This window comes from Neomonachus schauinslandi, chromosome 1 (assembly GCF_002201575.2).
Source record: "Neomonachus schauinslandi chromosome 1, ASM220157v2, whole genome shotgun sequence".
Taxonomy (NCBI): domain Eukaryota; kingdom Metazoa; phylum Chordata; class Mammalia; order Carnivora; family Phocidae; genus Neomonachus; species Neomonachus schauinslandi.
In genome coordinates this window covers 65949682-65973583 of record NC_058403.1, presented here as the reverse complement: position 1 = coordinate 65973583, position 23902 = coordinate 65949682, and the positions used below count along the sequence as shown (strand labels likewise).

At 37.4% G+C, this 23902-nt stretch overlaps 1 protein-coding gene across 1 annotated transcript in view; it reads left to right on the top strand.

Moving 5' to 3' along the window:
• The window catches only part of KPNA1 (karyopherin subunit alpha 1), a 70985-nt gene that overhangs the window by 16604 nt on the left and 30479 nt on the right, over positions 1 to 23902 (top strand). The window contains exons 2-3 of the mRNA XM_021692709.2: positions 7104 to 7237; positions 22360 to 22467. Of these exons, the coding sequence (XP_021548384.1) occupies positions 7109 to 7237; positions 22360 to 22467 (237 nt within the window). The 5' untranslated portion in view covers positions 7104 to 7108. The remainder of the gene's footprint in view (positions 1 to 7103; positions 7238 to 22359; positions 22468 to 23902) is intronic.

Sequence of the window (23902 nt, the reverse complement as noted above, 5' to 3'; positions counted from 1 at the left end):
CTTTTAGCATCTTGAATCCTTAACTGTGAAGGATGAGAATAGTAATTTCTTGCCTTGTATGTTTGTTAAGACATTCAGGTAAAATAGATGTTGCAACATAGCACATTATAAATCAAATGATTCTCAATCCAGGCTTGCAGTACAGTCATTCTTAAAAATAACTCTTTTGTGGGGCACCTGGGTGGCTCAGTTGGTTAAGCGTCTGCCTTCAGCTCAGGTCATGATCCCGGAGTCCCGGGATTGGGTCCTGCATCGGGCTCCTTGCTCAGTGGGGAGTCTGCTTCTCCCTCTGGCCCTCTCCCCTGTCATGTTCTCTCTCAATCTCGGTCTCTCAAATAAATAAAGAAAATCTTTAAAAAAAATAAAAATTAAAAAAAAATAACTGATTTGTGAATTCCAGCCTGACAGCATGAGGAGCTCTACAGACCCACTCCCTAGAAAATTAGGGAAAACTTGAAAAACAACTATTAAAAGCTTCTGGAAATGGTCGAAGGGTGTACAGTAAATGAATAGCTTCCAGTTGGAGGGAAGGTTTTCTTGGGAGGAGCAGGACATTAGGATTTCTCATCCTACCCCTAGCTGCCTAGCTGCTGAAGCTAAGTTCTGGGTATATGTGGTGGAGAGGCAGAGAACTACCTTCTGCCCAGTCCCCACTTGTAGAACAGAGGCTCTACCTGGGTGCAGAGCTGCTGGGAGTACTGGAGAATAGATCATCTTTTCTGTTTTCTAAGGTGGTGATTCCATGTCAGAAGAGACAAGCTGAGAAAACCTTAGGCTGCCGCCTACCCTCAACAAAATATTCCACTGCTATAGGGGATAGCTCTGAGAGAAGTGTGCTGTTATCTGCACCCCCAGCTTGGGGGTCTGGTTCAGAGATTTGGTAGGGTGCTTAGGGGGAGAAGCAGGTCATAAAATGCTCCTAATCTCTTCAAGGAATTGACTTACAAGGGAGCCCAGATAAGAATAATAGCTGACTTCTCAGCAGAAACAGTGGAGTCCAGAGGCAGTGTAATAATATATATGAAGTGCTCAAAGACAAATATAGTCAACCAAAAATCCTATATATCCAGCAAAGCTATCTTTTTAAAATGATAGTGAAATGAAGATTTTCCCAGGTAAACAGGAACTGAGAGTTTATTACTAGCAGACCCACCTTGCAAGAATGCTAAAGGAAGTTCTTTAAGCTGAAAGCAAGTGATCCCAGATGGTAATTTGAATCCATATGAACAAAGAGTACCAGTAAAGGTAATTATGTAATTTTCAAAGAGAATATTACCACATATTTTTTCTTCTTTTTACTCAAAACTGATTTAAAAAGCAGTTGTGTGGGGTGTGTGGGTGATGCAGTTGGTTAGGCATGTGACTCTTGGTTATGCTCAGGTCACAATCACAGGGTCATGAGATGGAGCCTTGTGTTGGGCTTGTGCCTAGCATGGAGTCTGCTTCAGATTCTCTCTCTCCCCATGCCTGCTTGTGCTAGCTCTTGCTCTCTTTCTCTCTCCTAAAATAAATAAATAAATCTTTTTAAAAAAGCAGTTGTATAAAATAAGATGTGTATAATGTGTTCTTGGGCCTATAAGGTTTAGAAATGTAGTATATTTGTAATGTATCTGTCAATAGCAGCACATAGAAGGTGAGTGGAGGCAAAGCTATATCAAGCTAAGGAAATGACTATATGTGATAAAGTCATAATTATAACATAGTGTATTGTTGGATTTGTAACATTAAATGTAATATGTATCACAACAATGCCATCAAATGGAGAAAAAGGCAATCAAACTATATAGCATAACATTTCTATATCTTACTGGAATTAAGCTGGTATAAGTCTGAAGCTGCTATAAGTTTGAAGTTGAAATGTATATGGTGGGGCGCCTGGGTGGCTCAGTTGGTTAAGCGACTGCCTTCGGCTCAGGTCACGATCCTGGAGTCCCGGGATCGAGTCCCGCATCGGGCTCCCTGCTCAGCGGGGAGTCTGCTTCTCCCTCTGACCCTCCTCCCTCTCATGCTCTCTGTCTTTCATTCTCTCTCTCTCAAATAAATAAATAAAATCTTAAAAAAAAAAAAAAAAGAAATGTATATGGTAAGCCCTTGAGCAGCCCATACGGAGAAAAACTAAAAAAAAAAAGTTACAGTGAAAGGTCATTAAAGAAATTTAAGTCCTTCATTAGAAAATACCCACTTAATGCAAAAGAAAGCAGTCAAAGAGTAATAAAGGAAACAAAAAAGACATGAGACACGTAGAAAATGAAAAAGCAGTCATAAATCAACAATGTAAGCAATAATATTAAACATGAATTGATTAAACTATATAATAAAAAAAGGGCAGGTGTGCCTGGGTGGCTCAGTCGTTAAGCGTCTGCCTTTGGCTCAGGTCATGATCTCAGGGTCCTGGGATTGAGCCACGCGTTGGGCTCCCTGCTCTGTGGGAAGCCTGCTTCTCCCTCTCCCACTCCCCCTGCTTGTTTTCCCTCTCTCGATGTGTCTGTCTCTGTCAAATAAATAAAATCTTTAAAAAAAAAAAAAAGGTGGAGATTGTCAGAGTATCCAATTATATGCTCTCTACAAGAGATGTACTTTAAGTTTAAAGATACAAATACATTGAAAGTATAAGGATGGAAGATCTATTATGCAAACAACCACAAGAAACTTGAGTGGCTATACTAATATCAGAAAAAATAGACTTTAAAACAAAAAATGTTACTAGAGAGAAAGAGGGATGAAAGAGCCAATCCATTAGAAAGATAAAGGTTATAAATATATATGTACCTAATAACAGCACCAAAATACAAGAAGCAAAACCTGACAGAAATGAAGAGAAAAGTAGACAATTTAGCGATAATGGTTGGGAGACTACGATATCCCACTTTTAGTAATGGACAAAACAACTAGGCATAAGATCAACAAAGAAACCACAGTATAAACCAACTAGAGCTAGGAGACATCTGTAGAATACCACCAGCACCCAGCAACAATAGGATATATATTCTTCTCAAGTGAATGTGGGACATTTTCAAGGATAAACCAAATGCTAGGCCACAAAACATCTTAAAAGGATTGAAATAATACAAAGGTTGTTCTCTGACCACAGTGAAAAGAAATCAGAAATCACTAACAAATTTGGGGAACTCACAAATATATGGAAATTAACATGCTCCCAAATAACCAGTAGGTCAAAGAAGAAATGAAAAGAGATATCAGAAAATAGTTTGAGATAAATGAAAATGAATTTACCACTTAAGAAAACATGGGATACAGCTAAAGCAGTGCTTACAGGGAAACTTTTAGTAATAAATGCTTATATAAAGAAAGAAGAAAGATCTCAAATTACTAACTAACCTTACACCTTAAGTCACTGGAAAAAGAAGAGCAAAGTAAACCTAAAACAAGCAGAAGGAGGGAAATAATAAAGCTGAGAGTAGAAATTAATGAACTAGAAAATAGAAAAAAAGTAGAGAAAATTAAGGAAACCAAAAACTGGTTCTTTGAAAAGATAAGCAAAATTGGCAGACTGACATAGAAAAAAAGAGGACTTAAATTACTTGAATCAGAAATAACAGAGGGACCATTACTATTGGGATTACAAAAATGGAAAGGGTTATAAAGGAATACTATGAACAACTGCATACCAATGAATTAACATAGCTTAGATAAAATGGACAATTTTTTAAAAGATTTATTCATTTATTTTCGAGAGAGTGAGCATGAGGGGGAGGGAGGGACAGAGGGAAAGAGAATCTCAAGCAGACTCCCTGCTGAGTGTGGACCCCATCACAGGATTCGATCTCACAACACTGAGATCTTGAGACCTGAACCAAAACCAAGAGTTGGACGCCCAACCGACTGAGTCACCCAGGCGCCCCTAAAATGGAAAATTTTTTAGAAAGACGGCTGCTGAAGCTGACTTACATAGACAAACTGAATAGACCTATAGCAAGTGAAGAGATTGGATTAATCATGAAGCTACCCACAAAGAAAAGCACAGGCCCATATGGCTTCACTGCTAAATTCTACCAAACACTTAAAGAAGAATTAATACTAACTCTTCCTAAAAATTGAGAGGGAGAACACTTCCCAACTTATTTTATGAAGCTAGTATTAGTGTTACCCTGATACCAAAGACATCACAAGAAAACTACAGACCACTATCTCTTATGAAGGTGAACACAAAAATCCTCAAAATACTAGCAAACCTAATTCACCAGCATATAAAAAGAATTTTACACCACAATCAAGTGGCATAATATCCCAGAAATGCAAAGTTAGTGTGAAGTTCACTAACCAATTAATATAACGTATCAGGAAATAAAAAACAAAAGTCACATTGTTCTCATAATAGACACAAAAAATTTGACAAAATCTAACACCCTTTAAATGATAAAAACACTCAAAAAACGAGGTCTAGAATGGAACTTTCTCAACATGAATAAAGACACCTATGAAAAACTCAAAGATAATATCATACTTAATGGGGAAAACTGAACACTTTTCCCCTACAATCAGAAATAAGACAAGAGTGCCTGCTTTCTCCATTTCTATTTGACATTATATTAGAGGTTCTAGCTATGGCAATTTTGAAAAAAAAAAAAATAAGGAAAAGAAAGAAAAATACACAAAGGCCTCAAGATTGGAAAGAAAGAAACAAAACTGTCTCTTATAGATGATATGATTTTGTATGAAATGACTTAGAAAATCCACTAAAAAAATATTAGTACTAATAATAAGTTCAGCAAAGTTGCAAAATACAAAATCAGTATACAAAAATTAATTGTGTTTCTATAGACTTGTCGTGAACAATCCAAAAGTGAGATTAAGAAAAAAATTCCTTTTTTTAAAATTTAATATTTTATTTATTCATGAGTGTCAGAGAGAGAGAGAGAGACGCAGAGGCAGAGGGAGAAGCAGGCTCCCCGCCTAGCAGGGAGCCCAATGCGGGATTCGATCCCAGGACCCTGGGATCATGACCTGAGCCGAAGGCAGACACTTAACCATCTGAGCCACCCAGGCGCCCGAAAAAATTCCATTTATAATAGCATCAGAAAAATTAAGACAGGAATAAATTTAACAAAAGAAGTGTAAAACACTGGAAACTACAAAATATTGTTGAAAGAAACTAGAGAAGATCTAAGAGAAAAATATCCTGTCTGTGGATTGGAAGATTGAACATTAAGATGGCAATACTCCCCACATTGACCTACAGATTCAGTGTAGTCCATATCAGAATCCCAGCTGACTTCTTTGTAGAAATTGACAAACTGATCCTAAAAATCATATGGAATTGCAGGGTGTCTGGAAGAGCCAAAACAATCTTGAAAAAGAATAAGATAGGAGAACTTATACTTCCTGATTTCAAAACTTACTACAAAAATGGTAGTCAAGATTGTGTGGAATCAGCACAAGGATATACATACAAATCAATGGAATATAATTGAGTTGAGAAATAAAGCCATATAGATGTGGTTAATTTGTCTTTCAACAAGGGTGTCAGGACCATTAGATGGAGAAATGGTGCCTGGAACAAATGGGTAGCCATATGTGAAATAATGTAGTTGTACCCTTACCTCATACCATGAATAATAATTAAAGTAGATGACAGACCTAAATGTAAGAGCTAAAACTTTAAAACTCTTAGAAGGAAACTTAGGTTTAAGAATCCCTAAGTATGACACTAGAAGCATGAGCAACAACAACAAAAAGATTAATTTGGACTTCATCAAAATTAAAAACTTTTGTGCTTCAAAGGACACCATTAAGAAAGCGTAAAGAAAACCTGTAGAGTGAAAGAAAATATTTAAAAACTGTATATCTGATAAGGGACTTTTTTTTTTTAAGAGGTCCATTTTTTTTTTTAGAGAGCATGCTGGGGGGAAAAGGGAAGCAGACTCTGCGCTGAGCAGGGAGCCCGATGCAGGCTTGATTACGTGACCCTGAGGTCACGACCTGACCTGAAACCAAGAGTTGGATGCTCAACCAACTGAGCCTCTCAAGCACCACTCTGATAAGGGACTTCTATCTAGAATATATAAAGAATTCTTATAACTTAATGATAAAAAAGACAATTTAAACAAATAGTGTTGGGAAAATTGGACAGCCACATGCAGAAGAATGAAACTGGACCATTTCCTTACACCACACACAAAAATAGACTCAAAATGGATGAAAGACCTAAATGTGAGACAGGAATCCATCAAAATCCTAGAGGAGAACACAGGCAGCAACCTCTTCGACCTCAGCAGCAGCAACTTCTTCCTAGAAACATCGCCAAAGGCAAGGGAAGAAGCAAGGGCAAAAATGAACTATTGGGACTTCCTAGAGACAATTTAAAAATGGGTAAAGATTGTGAATAGACTTTTTTTTTTTTATGGAGGATATACAGTTAGAAAATAAATATGTGAAAGGACAGCAGACACCAAAAATTGTGATAGTGGAGAAATTGTCAGCCCTTGTACACTGCTGGTGGGAATGTAAAATAGGGCAGCACTTTGGAAAAATAGTTGGGCAGTTCCTCAAACAAACATTGAGTTACAGTGTTACCTAGCAGTTCGATTCCTAGGTGTATGCCCAAGAAAAATGAAAACCTATGTCTACATAAAAACTTGTCCATAGATGTTTATGGAAGCATTATTCATAATAGCCAAAAAGTGGAAAGAACCCAAATGTCTATCAGTTGATGAGTAGGTATAAAATATAATGGGGTATATCCATATGATGGGATATTATTCAGCCATAAAAGAATAAAGTACTGATACATGTTGCAACATAAATGAACTTTGAAGATATACTAAATGAAAGAATCCAGGCACAAAAGATCACGCATATGATTTTATTCGCATGAAATGTCCTGAATAGGAGTGATAGCCAGTAGGAGTGATAGTACACACTTTCTTTTTGAGGGGATAAAAATGTTAAAAAATGGACTGTGGTAATGGTTGTGCATAGATGTGAAAATATGAAAGCTATTGACTTGTACACTTTAATAAAGCTGTTAAAAAAAGTAACTATTTCTGGTGTCCTTATGCAGTGTGGCTGGGCTATTAGAATAACAAGAGCTCTTTACCATAAGCCAAGCTCATTTGTTCTCTTTCTTTGTCTCATTTTTGTAGAAATCATGACTACCCCAGGAAAAGAGAACTTTCGCCTGAAAAGTTACAAAAATAAGTCCCTGAATCCTGATGAAATGCGCAGGAGGAGGGAGGAAGAGGGACTGCAGTTACGTAAGCAGAAAAGAGAAGAGCAGGTAAATCCTTTAGCCTTATTAATTTATTTAAAAGAACTTAATTTTCCATTTTAAGCCTGAAACTACTTTATTTTGATTTTGATTGTGTTAGATATGTGTATGTGTGTAAATATACATCTCCGCCATCATAAAATCAACGTGTTTTGGGAGTAGGGAAGAGGAGGTGATGAAAAGCAGAATACAAGAATAAATAAATCTCTCAGGTTCTCATATTTCCAGTACAACCACTGTTTAATCTTTTGGCCTGTTTAGTGTATTTTATTTTTTTAAAGTTGCAGCTTGTTTAAGATTTTATGTGCATGTTTGTTAATATATTCTCAAGTGACCAGTAAAATGCTGTTTTTCATTATAAACTTTAATATGAAAATTTGTAAACATACAAAATTAAATTATAGATGGTGAACCTCATAAACTCATCCTTTGCATTCAGTAATTGTCAATAATTTGCCGTACTTGCTTCATGTCTATCTTTACATTTCTTTATTATGTAGTATTTTAAAGCAAAAATCTCAAGGAATATGTCTTTTCACCCCTAAATTAATTCTGTATGATTCATTAGGACATTGATTTTTGATCTTTTTTCTTTTTTTTTTTTTTTTTTACTTTTGGTCATTTTTAACCTGAGAATGTCTAAACATCCACAGGAGTATTTGGGACCAACTCTCACTTTACCTTCCTCTAAAAATGCCTAGAATGAATGGTATATCCCTTATGGCAAAGAAATTTAAAGACACTTAGGTGACTTTTTTTTTTTTTTTTTTTTTTTTTGCTAAGGAGAGACTTTTGAGCTTGGAAGGACCATTTGATCCCCATGCTACAAAAGCTCCATAAAAGGCAAATGAGTCAGAATCTTTCATACCTGAGAAATAAGGTAATCTGTCATAAATATTTTGCAGTTACAGTGAGCTGGTCTCAAAATACACTGTTCTTTTGAGTAACACCGCACTGGAAAATCCAGTTAGTTAAAGTCCAAGAGTACATTACAACCTCAGTGTTTTTTTTGTTAGGGCTGTAGATGTTTGAATCAAACACTGTCATTACTATTATTTTTTGGGCAAAGAGAGTTTGTAATATTATAATAGAGTTTATATTAAGTGCAGTAAATTAGGAGTTATCACTTATTCATAAAAGGATGAGTTTCTCTGGATTTCTTGTTACCTCTTTATTCATCTGTCTTATTTGAAGTGGAACCTTTTTTTTTGAATGAACTTTTGTTTTAGCTTCTATTTTGGAGGTAAATTCCAGAAATCATAATAACATCGTTACATATTTGTATTCACATATGTGAAGGTGAATACATGAATATATACACATGAGCCCAAGTATAGGTCTGAATATAACCACCAGCTTATGCATCATATTTGGCATAAAGCCATTTGAAGATGTAACAATGATCCTCTGTCATTAACAGTGTTCATTTTATTCTCTTCTTGGTGATGGGTGATGTCATGTAATTAGACTTTGTTGTAAAGTTTATATAAATAAAATAAATTTTTCGTATTTACTTACCTGCCTGAAGACAAATGCTCTTATCCTTAATATATCAACTGGCAAGTATGGCCCCATATATTGGACTAAAAATATCTGTAGTTGAAATTCTGTCATGTTCATTGTATGAGATCTAAAATTGTGCTGTGGCTTTAGTAAGTTTCTGTGATAAGTTTTTGGAATATTGCTCTATTTAAAATCTTAATTTTTTTTATGTCATATGTGCTGTATTATGTAGAGAGACCTGGTAAAACCAGTCAGGCTTCTTAATATAACAGTATATATTTCATGCCTAATTTGTAAAATAGTAAATATTAGTAAAATATAGATTGATTTAGGTACTATTTATCTTTCCACAGTCACAGGCTTACGCCAACTGAAGAGCTAGATGTGAGGGTACCACAGGAGTTGATGTTGCCAAGTGCACAAAAGATAACTAACTGCATCTTTGAGGGCTAGGCTTTCCTTTTATCAGACTAACATTTAATTTTTGTTATATCTAGGCAGCACTTTATAAATGACCTCTATCCATTGGCACTTATAGACCAATCTAAAATTTATTTTTGGCAAAAAATTTTACCAGTTGGTGTTACTCTGATTGAGCCAGTACTTGAAAATTTGAATTAAGCAGACTCTTGTTAATTCAGAGTGAATAGGTAACCTAGTGCTGCTGAAAAGTTCATAAAACCCATCATGATGAAGAACGGAGGTTTGCTTGATGTTTTTAGTTATAAGATATATCTTGTGAAGTGAGCAAGTTGATAAACTTGTGGACAGGCAACTTTTCCTGTTGATTAACTTGGTTGACAAGTTCAGTCAACATGTAATCTGTAGTTAAGGTGTAGAGATCATGATTGTTTTGGCAGTTTTTTCTTTTTTCTTTTTTCTTGTTGTTTTAAAGATGTATATATTAGAGAGAGCACAAGCAGAGGGAGAGGGAGAAGCAGACTCCCTGCTGAGCAGGGAGCCAGACATGGGGCTCGATCCCAGGATCCCGAGATTATGACCCGAGCCGAAGGCAGCCGTTTAACCGGCTGAGCCACCCAGTTTTTTCTTTTTTAAAACCTATTTTTCTCTGAGTAAGACATGCACAGTTGAAAAAGTTAAGTAGTACTACAGTACTTGAAACCAAACCACCAATGTTCCTGGTTTCATTCCCAAGTAAACCACTTTCAATCCTCTTGACTATTTGTTTGTCAATTTAAAATATTACCTATTGGTGTTCTGTTATGGTAGGTGAAGATTTAAGCTCTTATACTGCTTTTCCCTTGCATGTATTCTCAGTATAGTTATACTACAGTACGTAAGTATTATTTATGGCTGAACTGAATAGTACACCGTGATTACATTTCCTTTCTTTATGCTTTGTTTTTCCTGTAGTTAATTGTCTGATTTTGTACCTGCTTGGCTTCATATTCCTGGGTGTCTTTTCATTCTCTTCTACAGCTCTTTTAAATTATTTTTATCTGATTTTCCATGTGGTTAAACTTCTCAGATAATTTTTCAGTTCCATATTTTTTCTGCTGGAGACCTTCACCCTATATTTTTTGTCCTCTTGCGCCAGTCAGAATTGTTTATCCTGTGTTCTAGCTGTATAGCTGTAGTTTTAGGACTTCCCTCTGCTTGGAATTTCTCATGTCTTATCTTGTCATCATCCTTGTAATGTAAATGGTATGGTATTTTCAATTTCAAATTCTACTTGTTGGTCAGCAGTTGTATTAAAGATCATAACAGTATCTGCCATTCCATATTAAAGACCACTACTTGTGGATGTAAATTTTGCAATACTGAGGGATGTAATTTTACTTATTAGGTGTGATTTTGGAGTCATGTAAATGCTTTAAATAATTGTGAAACAAAAAGAAATCATAATGAAGGATTAAACAAGAGGAATTAAATGGCCCTGTGTGTCATGCTTGTGGCTAAACCACACAGAGAGGAAATACTTTAATACACAAATATGGCAAAATGATTAATTTTCTCTATTGGGCTGTATTTTAAGGACAAAAAGAAGTATAAACAAATCTTCAACTGCTTTAGTAATCATACAGGATTGGCCCTGAAACCATGTGTATTTGTATATGGATATTATTGCAAATAACTATGTTAATATTAGGGACCTGGATTTTTTTAGATTAAGAAAGAATAGAAATATAAAATCAAAGAAGTTATATAAATTTGAATAGGTAATATCAATAGGGATTCATGATGTATTTTCTTAAAACACACATACACACACAAAACCCAGTTCTGTCCTAGAAAGGCGTAGAAATAGCGAAATACCTTGTATCAGTGAGCACCTCTAGCACCCTGAGATTGTGGTCATTAGAGAATTTTTCTGTCAAGGGACCAAGGCTTCTTGGAAAAAACACCTGAATCTCGATTAGAGATAGGGAATATTCAAGGTGAATGTGTAGTATTTTTTCGTAACATAGAGCAAGGAAGTTTTAAGACCATCAAAACTTGTGTTGAAAAGACTCAGGAGATAGCTTGAACAGGCTCCCGTTAGTTGTTAAGTGGGATAGTTTGAGTATTAGAAAGGGCACTTTGAGGACTTCTGCTTCCAGCCAAAGTGGAATAGCAGGGCTCAGATTTACCCTACTACCTGAAACAAACCAAGAATAAACAGACAAAATACATGAAACAGTAGTTCAAGACACCAGACATTAACCAGTGCAGGACAGTGATCTCTAGAGATAGGAAACCAATGAGATGAGCCCTATGGTTGCTTCAGCTTATTGCCCAAGAGAGTTTCCAAGTTGCAACACGGGGGAAGGGAACTAAAGACCATGCACGGCCTTCCTGAATTGAGGAGACAGAGCTGAGAGTCGGAGGAGATCAAGTCATCCATTCATAGGAGGGAATACCAAAAGGGAGAGACATGTGTATAGAGAAAGAAGCCTGGAGATCTTCAGAGTGTTTCTTTGCATATTCAGCAGAGTACTGACCATCATATGTGCTTGGGGAGACTGCTCAAGGCTAGAGAAACTATCATCCACAAAGATTAGAGGGAACAGTGCCTGGCCCTCGCACAGTGCTGAGAAGAGTCCCTGTTTCTCTAGCCAGACTGGAAAAACTCATCTTTCACAGGACATTAGGTAGAGTATTCAGGAGATTCTTACCTCAGTAGTGGAGATAAATTAGCCATAGACTTATTTCTGCTCCAGACCTCCCTAATAAATCATAAAAGCAAGATCCAAGAGGTTGCTCAAACTGCAGTTTTTAGTTTTTTCTTAATTAGTAATCACATAGGAAAAACAAATACTTGAATTTCTCCACTTTTTCATTTTCAAAATAATGAGTTGGTTTCTTAGCATCCTCCAGAGGGAACAGGAATGTGTGTATTTTAATATTATTAGGAATTCACAGGGTTAAAATAGATGTATTGCAGGTTATTTCAGCAATTTTTTCTGTTTTTAAACTTTATGACTGTATAATTGACATACAGTAGAGTGTACAGTTTGTTAAATTCTGACATATGTATCATCACCATAATTAAGATAGTGAACATATTTATTGCTCTCAAAATTTTCCTGGTATACCTTTGTGGTACCTTTTCCCCACCCCTCACCTATCTCCAAACAACTTCTAATCTGTTTTCAGTCACTACTGATTACTTTGCATAAATGACTGATACAATATATGGTCTATTTTGTCTGGCTTCTGTCAGTCAGCTTAATCATTTTGAGATTCATGCATGTTGTGTGTATCAGTAGTTCATTCGTTTTATTGTTGAGTAGCAATCTGTTGTAAAAATAAAACCACAATTGGTTTATCCATTCACCTGTTGATGGCAGTTTGGATTGTTTCCAGTTTTCGGTGATTATAAATAGAGCTGCTATGAACATTGATGGACAGCTCTTCGTATGGACATATATTTCCATTTCTCCAGGATAGATATCTAGGAGGAGAATGGCTGGGTTGTATAGTAGGTGTGTACTTAGGAGGCTGTCAGCTCTTTGCTAAAATGGCTTGTACTACTTTATCTTCACATCTGCGGTATATGAGCATTTCATTTGCTCCATCTCCTTGTGAGCATTTGGTATGGTCAGTCTTTCTAATTTTATCTAGTCTAAGGTGTGCCTAGTAGTATGCCATTATGGTTTTATTTTGCACTTCCCTAATGACTGAAGTTGAGAGCATCTTTTCATGTGCTTATTTGCCATCTGTATATTTACCTTAGTGAAGTCTGTTTAGTTTCTTAATTGAGTTGTTTCTGGATGCAAGTCTTTTGTTGGATATGCTTTTTAAATATTTTCTCCCAGTCAGTGGCTTGCTTGCCTTTTCATTTTCAGAAGTGCTGTTTGAAGAACAAAAGGTTTCGATTTTGGAATTCCATGTATCAGCTTTTTTCTTTTATGGATTGTGCTTTGTGTGTCAAATCTAAGAATCTTTATCAAAGCCAAGGTCACTGAAGATTTTCTCCTGTTTTAAGAAGTTTTATTGTTAAAGTTTAAATGTAGGTCTATGATTATTTGCATTTAATTTTTGTATATAATGTGAGGTAAGGGCTTTCCCCCTCTTTTTTCCCCCATTTTTTTACATAGGGCTTTCCATTTTTTCAGATGTCATTTATTGAAACGATTGTTTCTCCTCATTGAATTGCCTTACACCCTTTTACATTCAATTGACTATTTCTCTGTAGGTCTGGTTTCTGAACTTCTGTTCCATTGGTTTGTTTATCTGTCTTATATACCACACTGTCTTGATTACTGTAGCTTTTATAGTAAGTCTTGAAATCATATTACTAGCCCACTAACCTTGTTCTTCTCTCCATAGATTGTTCTGGCTGTTACAGGTCCTTTGCATTTTTATATGAACTTTAGAATCAGCTTGTCAATTTGTACACAAAAGCCTGCTCTGAGGATTTGATTGTGATTGTGTCAGATCTGTAGGTCAGCTTGGGGAGAACTGATAATCGTAACAATGAGTCTTCTGACTCATAAGCACCACATCTCCATTTATTTAGATCCATAATATCTCTCAGGGATTTGTAGGTTTGCTTTTTTTTAAAGATTTATTTATTTGAGAGAGAGAGAGAGAAAGAGAGCACAAGCAGGAGGTGCAGAGGGAGAGAGAGAATCTCAAGCAGACTCTTTGCTGAGTGTGGAGCCTGACATGGTGCTCAATCTCATGACACTGAGATCAGGACCTGAGCCAAAACCAAGAGTCGGACACTTACCTGACTGTGCCACCCAGGTGCCCCGATTTGTAGTTTTTTTGTCAGATTTTTCCCTAAGTATAGAATAGTTTTGATGCTATTGCAGATGGTATCTTTTGAATTTTAGTTTTCGATTGTTCATTGTTAATATTTAGAATCCCCTGGGACTCACTGGGAGAGACGGTTCCCCCATCTTGGAGCACGTCTGGGAGAGGTGACAGGGACAAAAGAGTTAGTGGGCACCATTTCCTTCCCCCGCCCCTCAGCATAGGTGCAGAGACACCTGCCGAGGGTGGCTAACTTGGACGCTGGTTCTTTGCTGTGCTTTACTTCAAACTCCATGCCCCTGCACTTTGGTGTGACTACCCTTCTGGGACAAACCTGCATCAGTCCAGTGTAGTGAGACCCTCCCCCAGAAGACCAGCACAGGCCCATGCCATGCCAAGTCCGTAAATTTTGGAGTTTTAAAACTCAGCACACCTGCTTGGGATAGACCCCAAGGTGCACTGCGCTACCGGGCAGGCAGACGGCTGGGACACAGACAGGGTGAAGGCAGCGAGCTGAGGGATGCCTAGGACACACGAGGGGAGATTGTTTGCTCTTCTGGGAGGGCTTCCTGGAAGGTAGTGTGTGCGAACTCTCCGGGGACTAGGGAGCTGGCTGATATCATTTTCCTCCCCTCCCCCCCTTAGCATAAACTAACTTCAGTAAGCAGCACAGTGCCAACAGTGGCCTAAACTGCTTACACCAAGCCCTGCCCCCTGTGCTCTGCAGGTTTTGTTTTACTAGGGCAGTTGTGCTAGAGAACCAGAGCAGCAGGCCCCTCCTCCAGAAGACCAGCACAAACCCCTACATGCACCATGTCTGCTGACCATAGAGTTCTGCAAAGCTTCAGCTCTGGTGAAAGTAGCATCACGTCTCTTTAGCAAGCAGACCAGAGCACATCTAGTTAAAACTCACCACACTCTGACCAAGGTCCAAACACTCCCCACTGCAGGCAAGGAGAAGCTCTGCAGATGACTGACCTGAGGGACAGAGCAGCCAAAACACAGCAGCTGAGTGCATACAGCACGCACCAGAGACACTTCTAAAGTGCCAGGCTCTGGACAGTATATGACCTCTTCTCCATAAAGTCATTACTCTCAGGAGCAGGAAACATAACAGGCTTTCCTAACACACAGAAGAAGACAGAGACCTATACAAAATGCCAAGACAGGAATTTATCCCAAAAGAAAGAACAAAAAAGGTCATGGCCAGGGATCTAATCAAAACAGATATAAATAATATGCCTGATCCAGAATTTAAGGCAGCAGTCATACGGATATTAGCTGGACTTGAGAAGAGCATAGAAGACACTAGGAAGTCTCTTACTGCGGAGATAGAAGACCAAAAAAACTAGTCAGGCTGAAATGAAAAATGCAGTAACTGAGATTTGAATCCAACTGGATGTAATGACCACAAGGATGGAAGAAGCAGAGGAATGAATAAGTGATATAGAAGATTATGGAAATTAATGAAGTTGAAAGGAAGAGGGAAAGAAAAATATTAGATCATGAATGTAGATTTAGGCAACTCAGTGATTCTATAAAGTATAATAACGTTTGTATCATAGAGTCCTAGAAGAAGAAGAGAGGGAAAGGGGGGCAGAAGGTTTATTTGAGGAAGTTACAGCTGAAAACTTCCCTAATGTGGAAACAGACATCTAAATCCAGGAGGCACAGACAACTCCCATCAAAATCAACAAAAGCAGGCCAATACCAAGACATATTGTAGTTAAATTTGCAAAATATAGAGATAAGGGGAAAAAAAAAATCCTAAAAGCAGTAAGACAAAAGAAGTCCCTAACTTACAAGGGAAGACAAATAAGGTTAGCAGCAGATCTCTCCTCAGAAACTTGGCAGGCAAGAAGGGAGTGGAATGATATATTCAACATGCTGAATGAGAAAAACCAGCCAAGAATACGTTATCCAGCAAGGTTGCCACTCAGAGTAAAAGAAGAGATAAAAAGAGTTTCCCAGACCAACAAAAACTAAAGTAGTTCGTGACCACTAAACCAGCCCTGCAGGAAATATTAAAGGGGACTCTTTGGGAAAGAAAGACCAAAATCAACAAAGATTAGAAAGGAATAGAGAAAATCTCCAGAAACAATGACAGAACGGTAATAAAATGGCACTAAATTCATATCTATCAATAATTACTCTGAATGTAAGTGGACTAAATGCTCCAGTTAAAAGACATAGGGTGTCAGAGTGGCTAAAAAAAAACAAGACCCATCTATATGCTGCCTATAAGAGACTGATTTGAGACCTAAAGACACCTGCAGATTGAAAGTGAGGGGCTGGAGAACCATTTATCATGCAAATGGATGTCGGAAGAACGCCGAAATAGCAATACTTGTATCAGACAAACTAGATTTTAAAACAAAGACTGTAACAAGAAATGAAGGGGGGCACTGTATCATAATAAAGGTGTCTATCCAACAAGAAGGTCTAATAATTGTAAATATTTATGCCCCTAATGTGGGAGCACCCAAATATATAAAACAGTAACAAACATAAAAGAACTCCTTGATAATTATACAGTAATAGTAGGGGACCTTAACACCCCACTTACATCAAAGGACAGACCATCGAAGCAGAAAATCAATAAGGAAACAAAGAATGGCTTTGAATGACACACTGGCCCAGATGGACTTAACAGATACATTCAGAACATTTCATCCAAAAGCAGCATAGTACACATTCTTTTCTACTGCACATGGGACATTATCCAGAAGAGATCACATACTAGGTCACAAATCAGGCCTCAACAAGTGCAAAAAGATTGAGATCATACCATGCATATTTTCCGACTGCAATGCTATGAAACTTGAGTCATCCACAAGAAAAAATTTGGAAAGACCGCAAATACATGGAGGTTAAAGAACATCCTACTAAAGAATGAATGGGTCAACCAGGAACTTAAGAAATTAAAACTACATGGAAACAAATGAAAAGGAAAACATGACAGTCCAAAACCTTTGGGATGCTGTAAAAGGGGTCATAAGAGGGAAGGATATAGCAATACAGGCCTACCTCAAGAAGCAAGAAAAATCTCAAATACACAACCTAACCTTTCACCTAGAGGAGCTAGGAAAAGAACAAGAAGTGAAGCTTACAGCCAGCAGAAGAAGGGAAATAATAAAGATTAGAGCAGAAATAAATGATATAGAAACAAACAAAATAGTAGAACAGATCAATGAAACCAGGAGCTGGTTCTTTGAAAAAATTAATAAAACTGATAAACCCCTAGCCAGACTTACCCAAAAGAAAAGAGAAAGGACCAAAGTAAGATCATGAATGAGAGAGGAGATCACAACTAACACCACAGAAATACAATTATAAGAGAATATTATGAAAAATTATATGCCAACAAATTAGGCAATCTGGAAGAAATGAATAAATTCCTAGAAACATATAAACTACCAAAACAAACAGGGGAAATAGAAAACTTGACAGACTGATAACCAGCAAAGCAATTGAATCTAACCAAAAATCTCCCAGGAACAAAAGTCCAGGGCCAGATGGCTTCCGAGGGGAATTTTACCAGACATTTAAAGAAGAGTTAATACCTATTCTTTTCAAACTATTCCAAAAAATAGAAATGGAAGGAAGACTTCCAGATTCCTTCTTCGAGGCCAGCATTACCCTGACTTCAAAACCAGACAAAAACCCCACTTAAAAAAGACAGTTACAGGCCAATATCACGGTGAACATGGATGCAAATATCCTCAACAAAATACTAGCAAATCAAATCCAACAGTACATTAAAACAGTCATTCACCACAATCAAGTGGGATTTGTTCCTGGGCTGCACGGGTGGTTCAATATTCATAAATCAATCAATGTGTAATACACAATATTAATAAAAGAAAGGGTAAGAACTGTATGATTCAGTAGATTCAGAAAAAGCATTTGACAAAGTACACATCCATTCTTGATAAAAACCCTCAACAGAGTAGGGGTAGAAGGAACACACCTCAACATCATATACAGAAGGCCCACAGCTAATATCATTCTCAGTGGGGAAAAACTGAGAGCTTTTCCTCTACGGTCAAGAATGAGACCTGGGATGTTCATTTTCACCATTGTTATTTAACATAGGACTGGAAGTCCTAGCCTCAGCAGTCAGACAACAAAAAGAAATAAAAGACATCCAAATTGGCAAGAAGAAGTCAGACTTTCACTATTTGCAGACAACATGATGCTCTGGAAAACCCAAAAGACTCCACCAAAAAATTGCTAGAACTGATGCACAAATTCAGTAAAGTTGCAGGATACAAAATCCAACATACAGAAATCTGTTGACGTTTCTTTTCTTTTCTTTTTTTTAAAGATTTTATTTATTTGACAGACACAGTGAGAAAGGGGACACCAGCAGGGGGAGTGGGAGAGGGAGAAGCAGGCTTCTTGCTAAGCAGGGAGCCTGACGCGGGACTCGATCCCAGGCCCCTGGGATCATGACCCGAGCCAAAGGCAGATGCTTAATGATTGAGCCACCCAGGTGCCCCATGTTGGTGTTTCTATATACCAACAATGTAGCAGCAGAAAGAAATCAAGGAATCGATTGCATTTACAATTGCACCAAAAACCATAAGATACCTAGGGATAAATCTAACCAAAGAGGTAAAAGATCTGTACTCTGAAAACTACAGAACAATTTTGAAAGAAACTGAGGAAGACACAAAGAAACGGAATGACAGTCCATGCTCATGGATTAGAAGAACAAATACTGTTAAAATGTCTATACTATCCAAAGCAATCTACACGTTTAATGCAGTCCTTATCAAAATACCACCAGCATTTTTCACAGAGGTAGAACAGTCAATCCTAAAATTTGTAGGGAACCACAGAAGACTCTGAATAGCCAAAGCAATCCTGAAAAAGAAAAGCAAAGCTGGAGGCATCACAATTCTGGACTTCCAAGTTGTATTACAAAGCTGTAGTGATCAAGATAGTATGGTACTGGTACAATAACAGACACATAGATCAATGGAACAGAATAGAAAACCCAGAAATGGACCCACAACCATATGGTCAACTAATCTTCTACAAAGCAGGGGAGAATATCTAATGGAAAAAAGTCTCTTCAACAAATGGTATTAGGAAAACTGGAGAGCAGCATGCAAAAAGAATGAAACTGGACCACTTTCTTATCCTATACCCGAAAATAAATTCAAAATGGATGAAAGACCTAAATGTGAGACAGGCATCAAAATCCTAAAGGAGAATATGGACAGCAACCTCTTTGACTGCGGTCGTAGCAACTTCTTACTAGACATGTCTCTGGAGGCGAGTGAATTCCCACAAAAGCAAAAATGAAGTATTGGGACTTCATCAAGATAAAAAGCTTCTGCACAGCAAAGGAAACAATCAGCAACCTACAGAATGGGAGAAGATATTTGCAGATGACATGTCTGATACAGGGTTAGTATAAAGAACTTAAGAACTCAACACCCAGAAAACAATCCTGTCAAGAAATGGGCAGAAGACATGAATAGACATTTTTCCAAAGAAGACATCTAGATGGCTAACAGACACATGAAAAGATGCCCAATATCACTCATCATCAGGGAAATAGAAATCAAAATCACGATGAGCTATCACCTCACATCTGTCAGGATGGCTAAAATTAATAACGCAGGAAACAACAGATGTTGGTGAGGATGTGAGAAAGGGGAGCCCTCTTACACTGTTGGTGGGAATGCAAACTGGTGCAGCCATTCCGGAAAACAGTGTGGAGTTTCCTAGGATCCAGCAATTACACCACTAGGTATTTACCCAAAGGATACAAAAATATTGATCCAAAGGGATACGTGCACCCTGATGTTTATAGCAGCATTATCAACAATAGCCAAATTACGGAAAGAGCCTAAATGTCCATCTACTGATGAATGGAAAAAGAAGTGGTATATATACACAATGGACTATTAGTCATAATAATAAAATCTTGCCATTTGCAATGACGTGGATGGACCAAGGATGTATTATGCTATGAGAAATAAGCCAGGCATAGACAAATACCAGGCACCTAGGTGGCTCAGTCGGTTAAGTGACGTCGGGTCAGGTCGCCATCTCAGGGTCCTGGGATTGAGCCCTGCATCAGGCTCTGTGCTCAGTGGGGTAGTCTGCTGCTCTCTCTCCCTTTGCCCCTTGCCATGCTCATGCTCGCGTGCTCTCTCTTTCTCTAATAAATAAATAAAATCTTTAAAAAAGTGACAAGTACCATATGATTTCACTCATATGTGGCATTTAAGAAATGAGACAGATGAACATAGGAGGAAAACAAGAGAGGCAAACCATACAACACTAAACTATAGAGAACAAACGGGTTGATGGAGGGAGGTGAGTAGGGGATGGGTTAAATGTGTGATGGATATTAAGGAGGGCACTTGTTGTGATGAGCACTGGGTGTTATATTAAGCAATGAATCACTAAATTCTACTCCTGAAACTAACATTACAGTATATGTTAACTAACTGGAATTCAAATAAAAATTTGAAACTAAAAAAACAAAAAACAAAAAAACTTTTGGCCATTTTCCAAATATATTCCCCCACCCCAACCTTAGGGTTCCAGTGCATGTATATTAGGTCACTTGATGTCCCACAACTGACTTATATTTTGTACCTATTTTCTCAACCTTTCTGCCATGTCTTTAATTTTGGTGTGTTTATATTTGCTATATCCTTAAATTCACTGATCTTTTCTTCTGCAGTATATTATCTGCTGTTAATCCCATTCAGTGTACTTTTCATCTGAAAAATTGTGTTTTTCATATCTAGGTATTTGCTTAGTCTTTTTGTTTTTTAATGTTCTTTTACATTTCTGCCATTTTTGTCATTTCCAGGTGATTTTGATTGATTTTTTTTTCTTCCCCGTGGATAGTCTTTTCTTCTTTTTAGTGCTTGGTAGTTTCCAATTGAATTCCAAGCATGTGAATTTTACCTTACATCTTTTAATATATATAATTCTGAATTTGTCTTTGGATTTAGTAAATTGTTTGGAACCAGTTTGTTTTTACGTTTCATTGGGCTTGAGCTAATTTAGCCTCACTTCTGAGTCAGTATCCTGAGCGTTCTACTAAATGCCCTATATATATTAGGAAGTCTTTTCTATTGTTTGGTTGAAGCATGAGTATTCCTTGACCCATGTAACTTCCAGAATTGTTCTGCATGTTTGTTGGAGGTCGTTCCTTTCTCAGCTATATTTTCCTTACACACCTGTGCTTGTAGAACGAAGCTAAAGACTCATGGGGAATTTTCTGCAGAGTTCTAGAATTCCCTCTGTGTTGATCTCTTCTCTTCATTACTTTGCCTATGGATTCTAGTTGCCTTGGCCTCCTCAGTTCTAAACTCTTGTCTCCTCAACTGAGGGAGCCGGTAGGCCCTGTTTGGGTTTTGCCCTCCCTGTGCTACAGCCTGGAAACTCTGTCCAGGCAATAATCTGAGGCAGTCATAGGGCCAGTCTTTTTTCTTTGCTGAAGGATCACTGCCTGGGCTGCCCGTTATCCTTTAGCTGAAACCCATTATTTTATGGATTTTGTCTGCTTTTAGAGTTGTGTAGGATAAGATGATAAGTTACTGTTAGTCCATCATTGCTTGAACAAGTGAACTGCTTCGGGCTATTAAAGATACAATGGAGGCACCTTAAGAGGGCTACCTTTGGAAGAAAGTATTCTTTGCCTACACAAATTAATAGATGCTTTAAAGGTAGTGTTCAAGCAGTAGTCACTTGTTATTACCGGTTGCTGGACAGGTTGGAAAGGTTGGGAAGTCTTGGTTCATTATCTTTGAGGGTTAAGAGGGAAGTATTAAGTCATTCTGACATAATTTTTTATCATTTCCCCTAATGTATTGGTAAGACTATATGATCACCAACTTAACATAGAGGAAAGAGGGGAACGGCCAAGCATGCCCTAGCTCTTTTTCAACCTTACCCTTTTTATGTGTCATGCAATGTCAGGCTTCTCTTAGTCATTTTACCACATCAGGTGTTGGTAACAGCATATTGTGATAGTTAATTGTATTAGATTATAAGACTGGAGAATTCTGAAATAGTTCCTCATCAGGAAAGGTCGAAGGTGGCACAGCCTTTAGAATTTTTTTTTTTTTACATATTTTATTTATTTATTTGACAGAGACAGAGATAGCGAGAGCAGGAACACAAGCAGCGGGAGTGGGAGAGGGAGAAGCAGGCTTCCCCTCGAGGAGGGAGCCCGATGTGGGACTCGATCCCAGGACCCTGGGATCATGACCTGAGCCGAAGGCAGACGCTTAACGACTGAGCCACCCAGGCGCCCAGCCTTTAGAATTTTTTAAATGATTTTCAAAAAACTCCATCCTTCCTTACTGTCTTTTAAGTGGGGTTCCTAAAGTTTGCATGTTGAACTCCCTTGTAGTAGAATACTTGAGTTACAGTCTTTTATTTTTCAGTTATTCAAGCGAAGAAATGTTGCTACAGCAGAGGAAGAAACAGAAGAAGAAGTTATGTCGGATGGAGGCTTCCATGAGGCTCAGATTAATAACATGGAGATGGCACCAGTAAGTAAGATAATGAAAGAAACTCTTTTTTTAGTGTTTTTCTGAGGAAGATATGAGGTGTAGCTCGCTATTTGGGTTTTTAAAAAAGGTGTTAGTAGATGGCTGTAGAAAGTACTTGGCATTTCATTTTAAAAAAAAAGAAGCCATATACTTAATCTCTTGGTTCATTAGATGTTTATTATAGTGTGACTAACATGCCAATAAACAGAATTAACTAAATTATGAAGATTAATTCAGCTATTAAAACTTAAAAAGATAATTATAGAATTATTCCTTACAAGTTAAATAACAAGGGATACTTTGAAGGAAATCCCAGTTTGCTGTTCATTTCAGTTATCAAATTGGGCATGTTTATATGATTTTAAAAATTGGTTCCACATCACAGCTGTTGGAATTTTCTATTATAACCCATTTTGTAACTTTCTTGAGGTTATGTAAGCAGATAAAAATTATGCTTTATTTATATGGATTATACCTGTCTATATTTCTAGTTTATTTTAGTCAATTAATAGAACACACATACACACACAGATGGTTTTTCAAGAAGAGAAATCTCTTTCTTCCACCCAATTTCTTTCTTCATTGGCAACCACTGTTACTAGATTCTTAACTCTCTTTGAGAAAATGTTTTTTTCTCCCCTTCCCCTCCACGCCCCTTTTAAGCAAATTATGGCATATTATGCACAGTGTCCTATATATATATTTTTTTTTCTTTTTTGCTTCATAGATCTCCAGTTTTTATGGACCAGTTTTCTTTTGGAATTAGGAGAGCAGTTTAAATCACTTTGGAATCTATATAGACATTGTAGCTATCACTATAATTTTGTGGTAAATTCTTCTAGGTCCTTCAGAAAGTTGAGCTGTCCATTTTTGTTGTTGTTGTTCTTTTAGTGGATGTAAAAATAAATATGAAGTGTTTTGTGGACCGTAGTATTAGTCAGGGTTTTACAAAGGAAACAACCAATAGGAGATTGATTGATTGATTGATTTTCAGGAATTGGCTCATGTAATTGTTGGAGCTGGTAAGTTCAAAATCTGTAGGGCAAATCAGTAGGCTGAAAATTCAGGTAAGCATTGATGTTGCAGTTTTAGGGCTGAAATTCCTCAGGAAACCTGTCATTGCTCTTAAGACCTTCAACTGATTGAATGAGGCCCACACACATTTTGGAGAGTAAAGTGCTTTACTTAAGTATACTAATTTAAATGTTAAATGTTAATCACATCTGAAAAAATACTTTCATAGCAAGTCTAGACCAGTGTGTGTTAAGTTGACATATAAAATTAACCATCCTAGTACACTCCTTGGCCACTTGGCATCCCTATAGAACTCCTTAAACCATACTGAGTCTCAGATAAAGAAATAACAAAGTCGTATCTCCATGTAACATGATAGTTATCCTTTGTGCAACTAAAAATGCACTAACCTTTTTCCCAG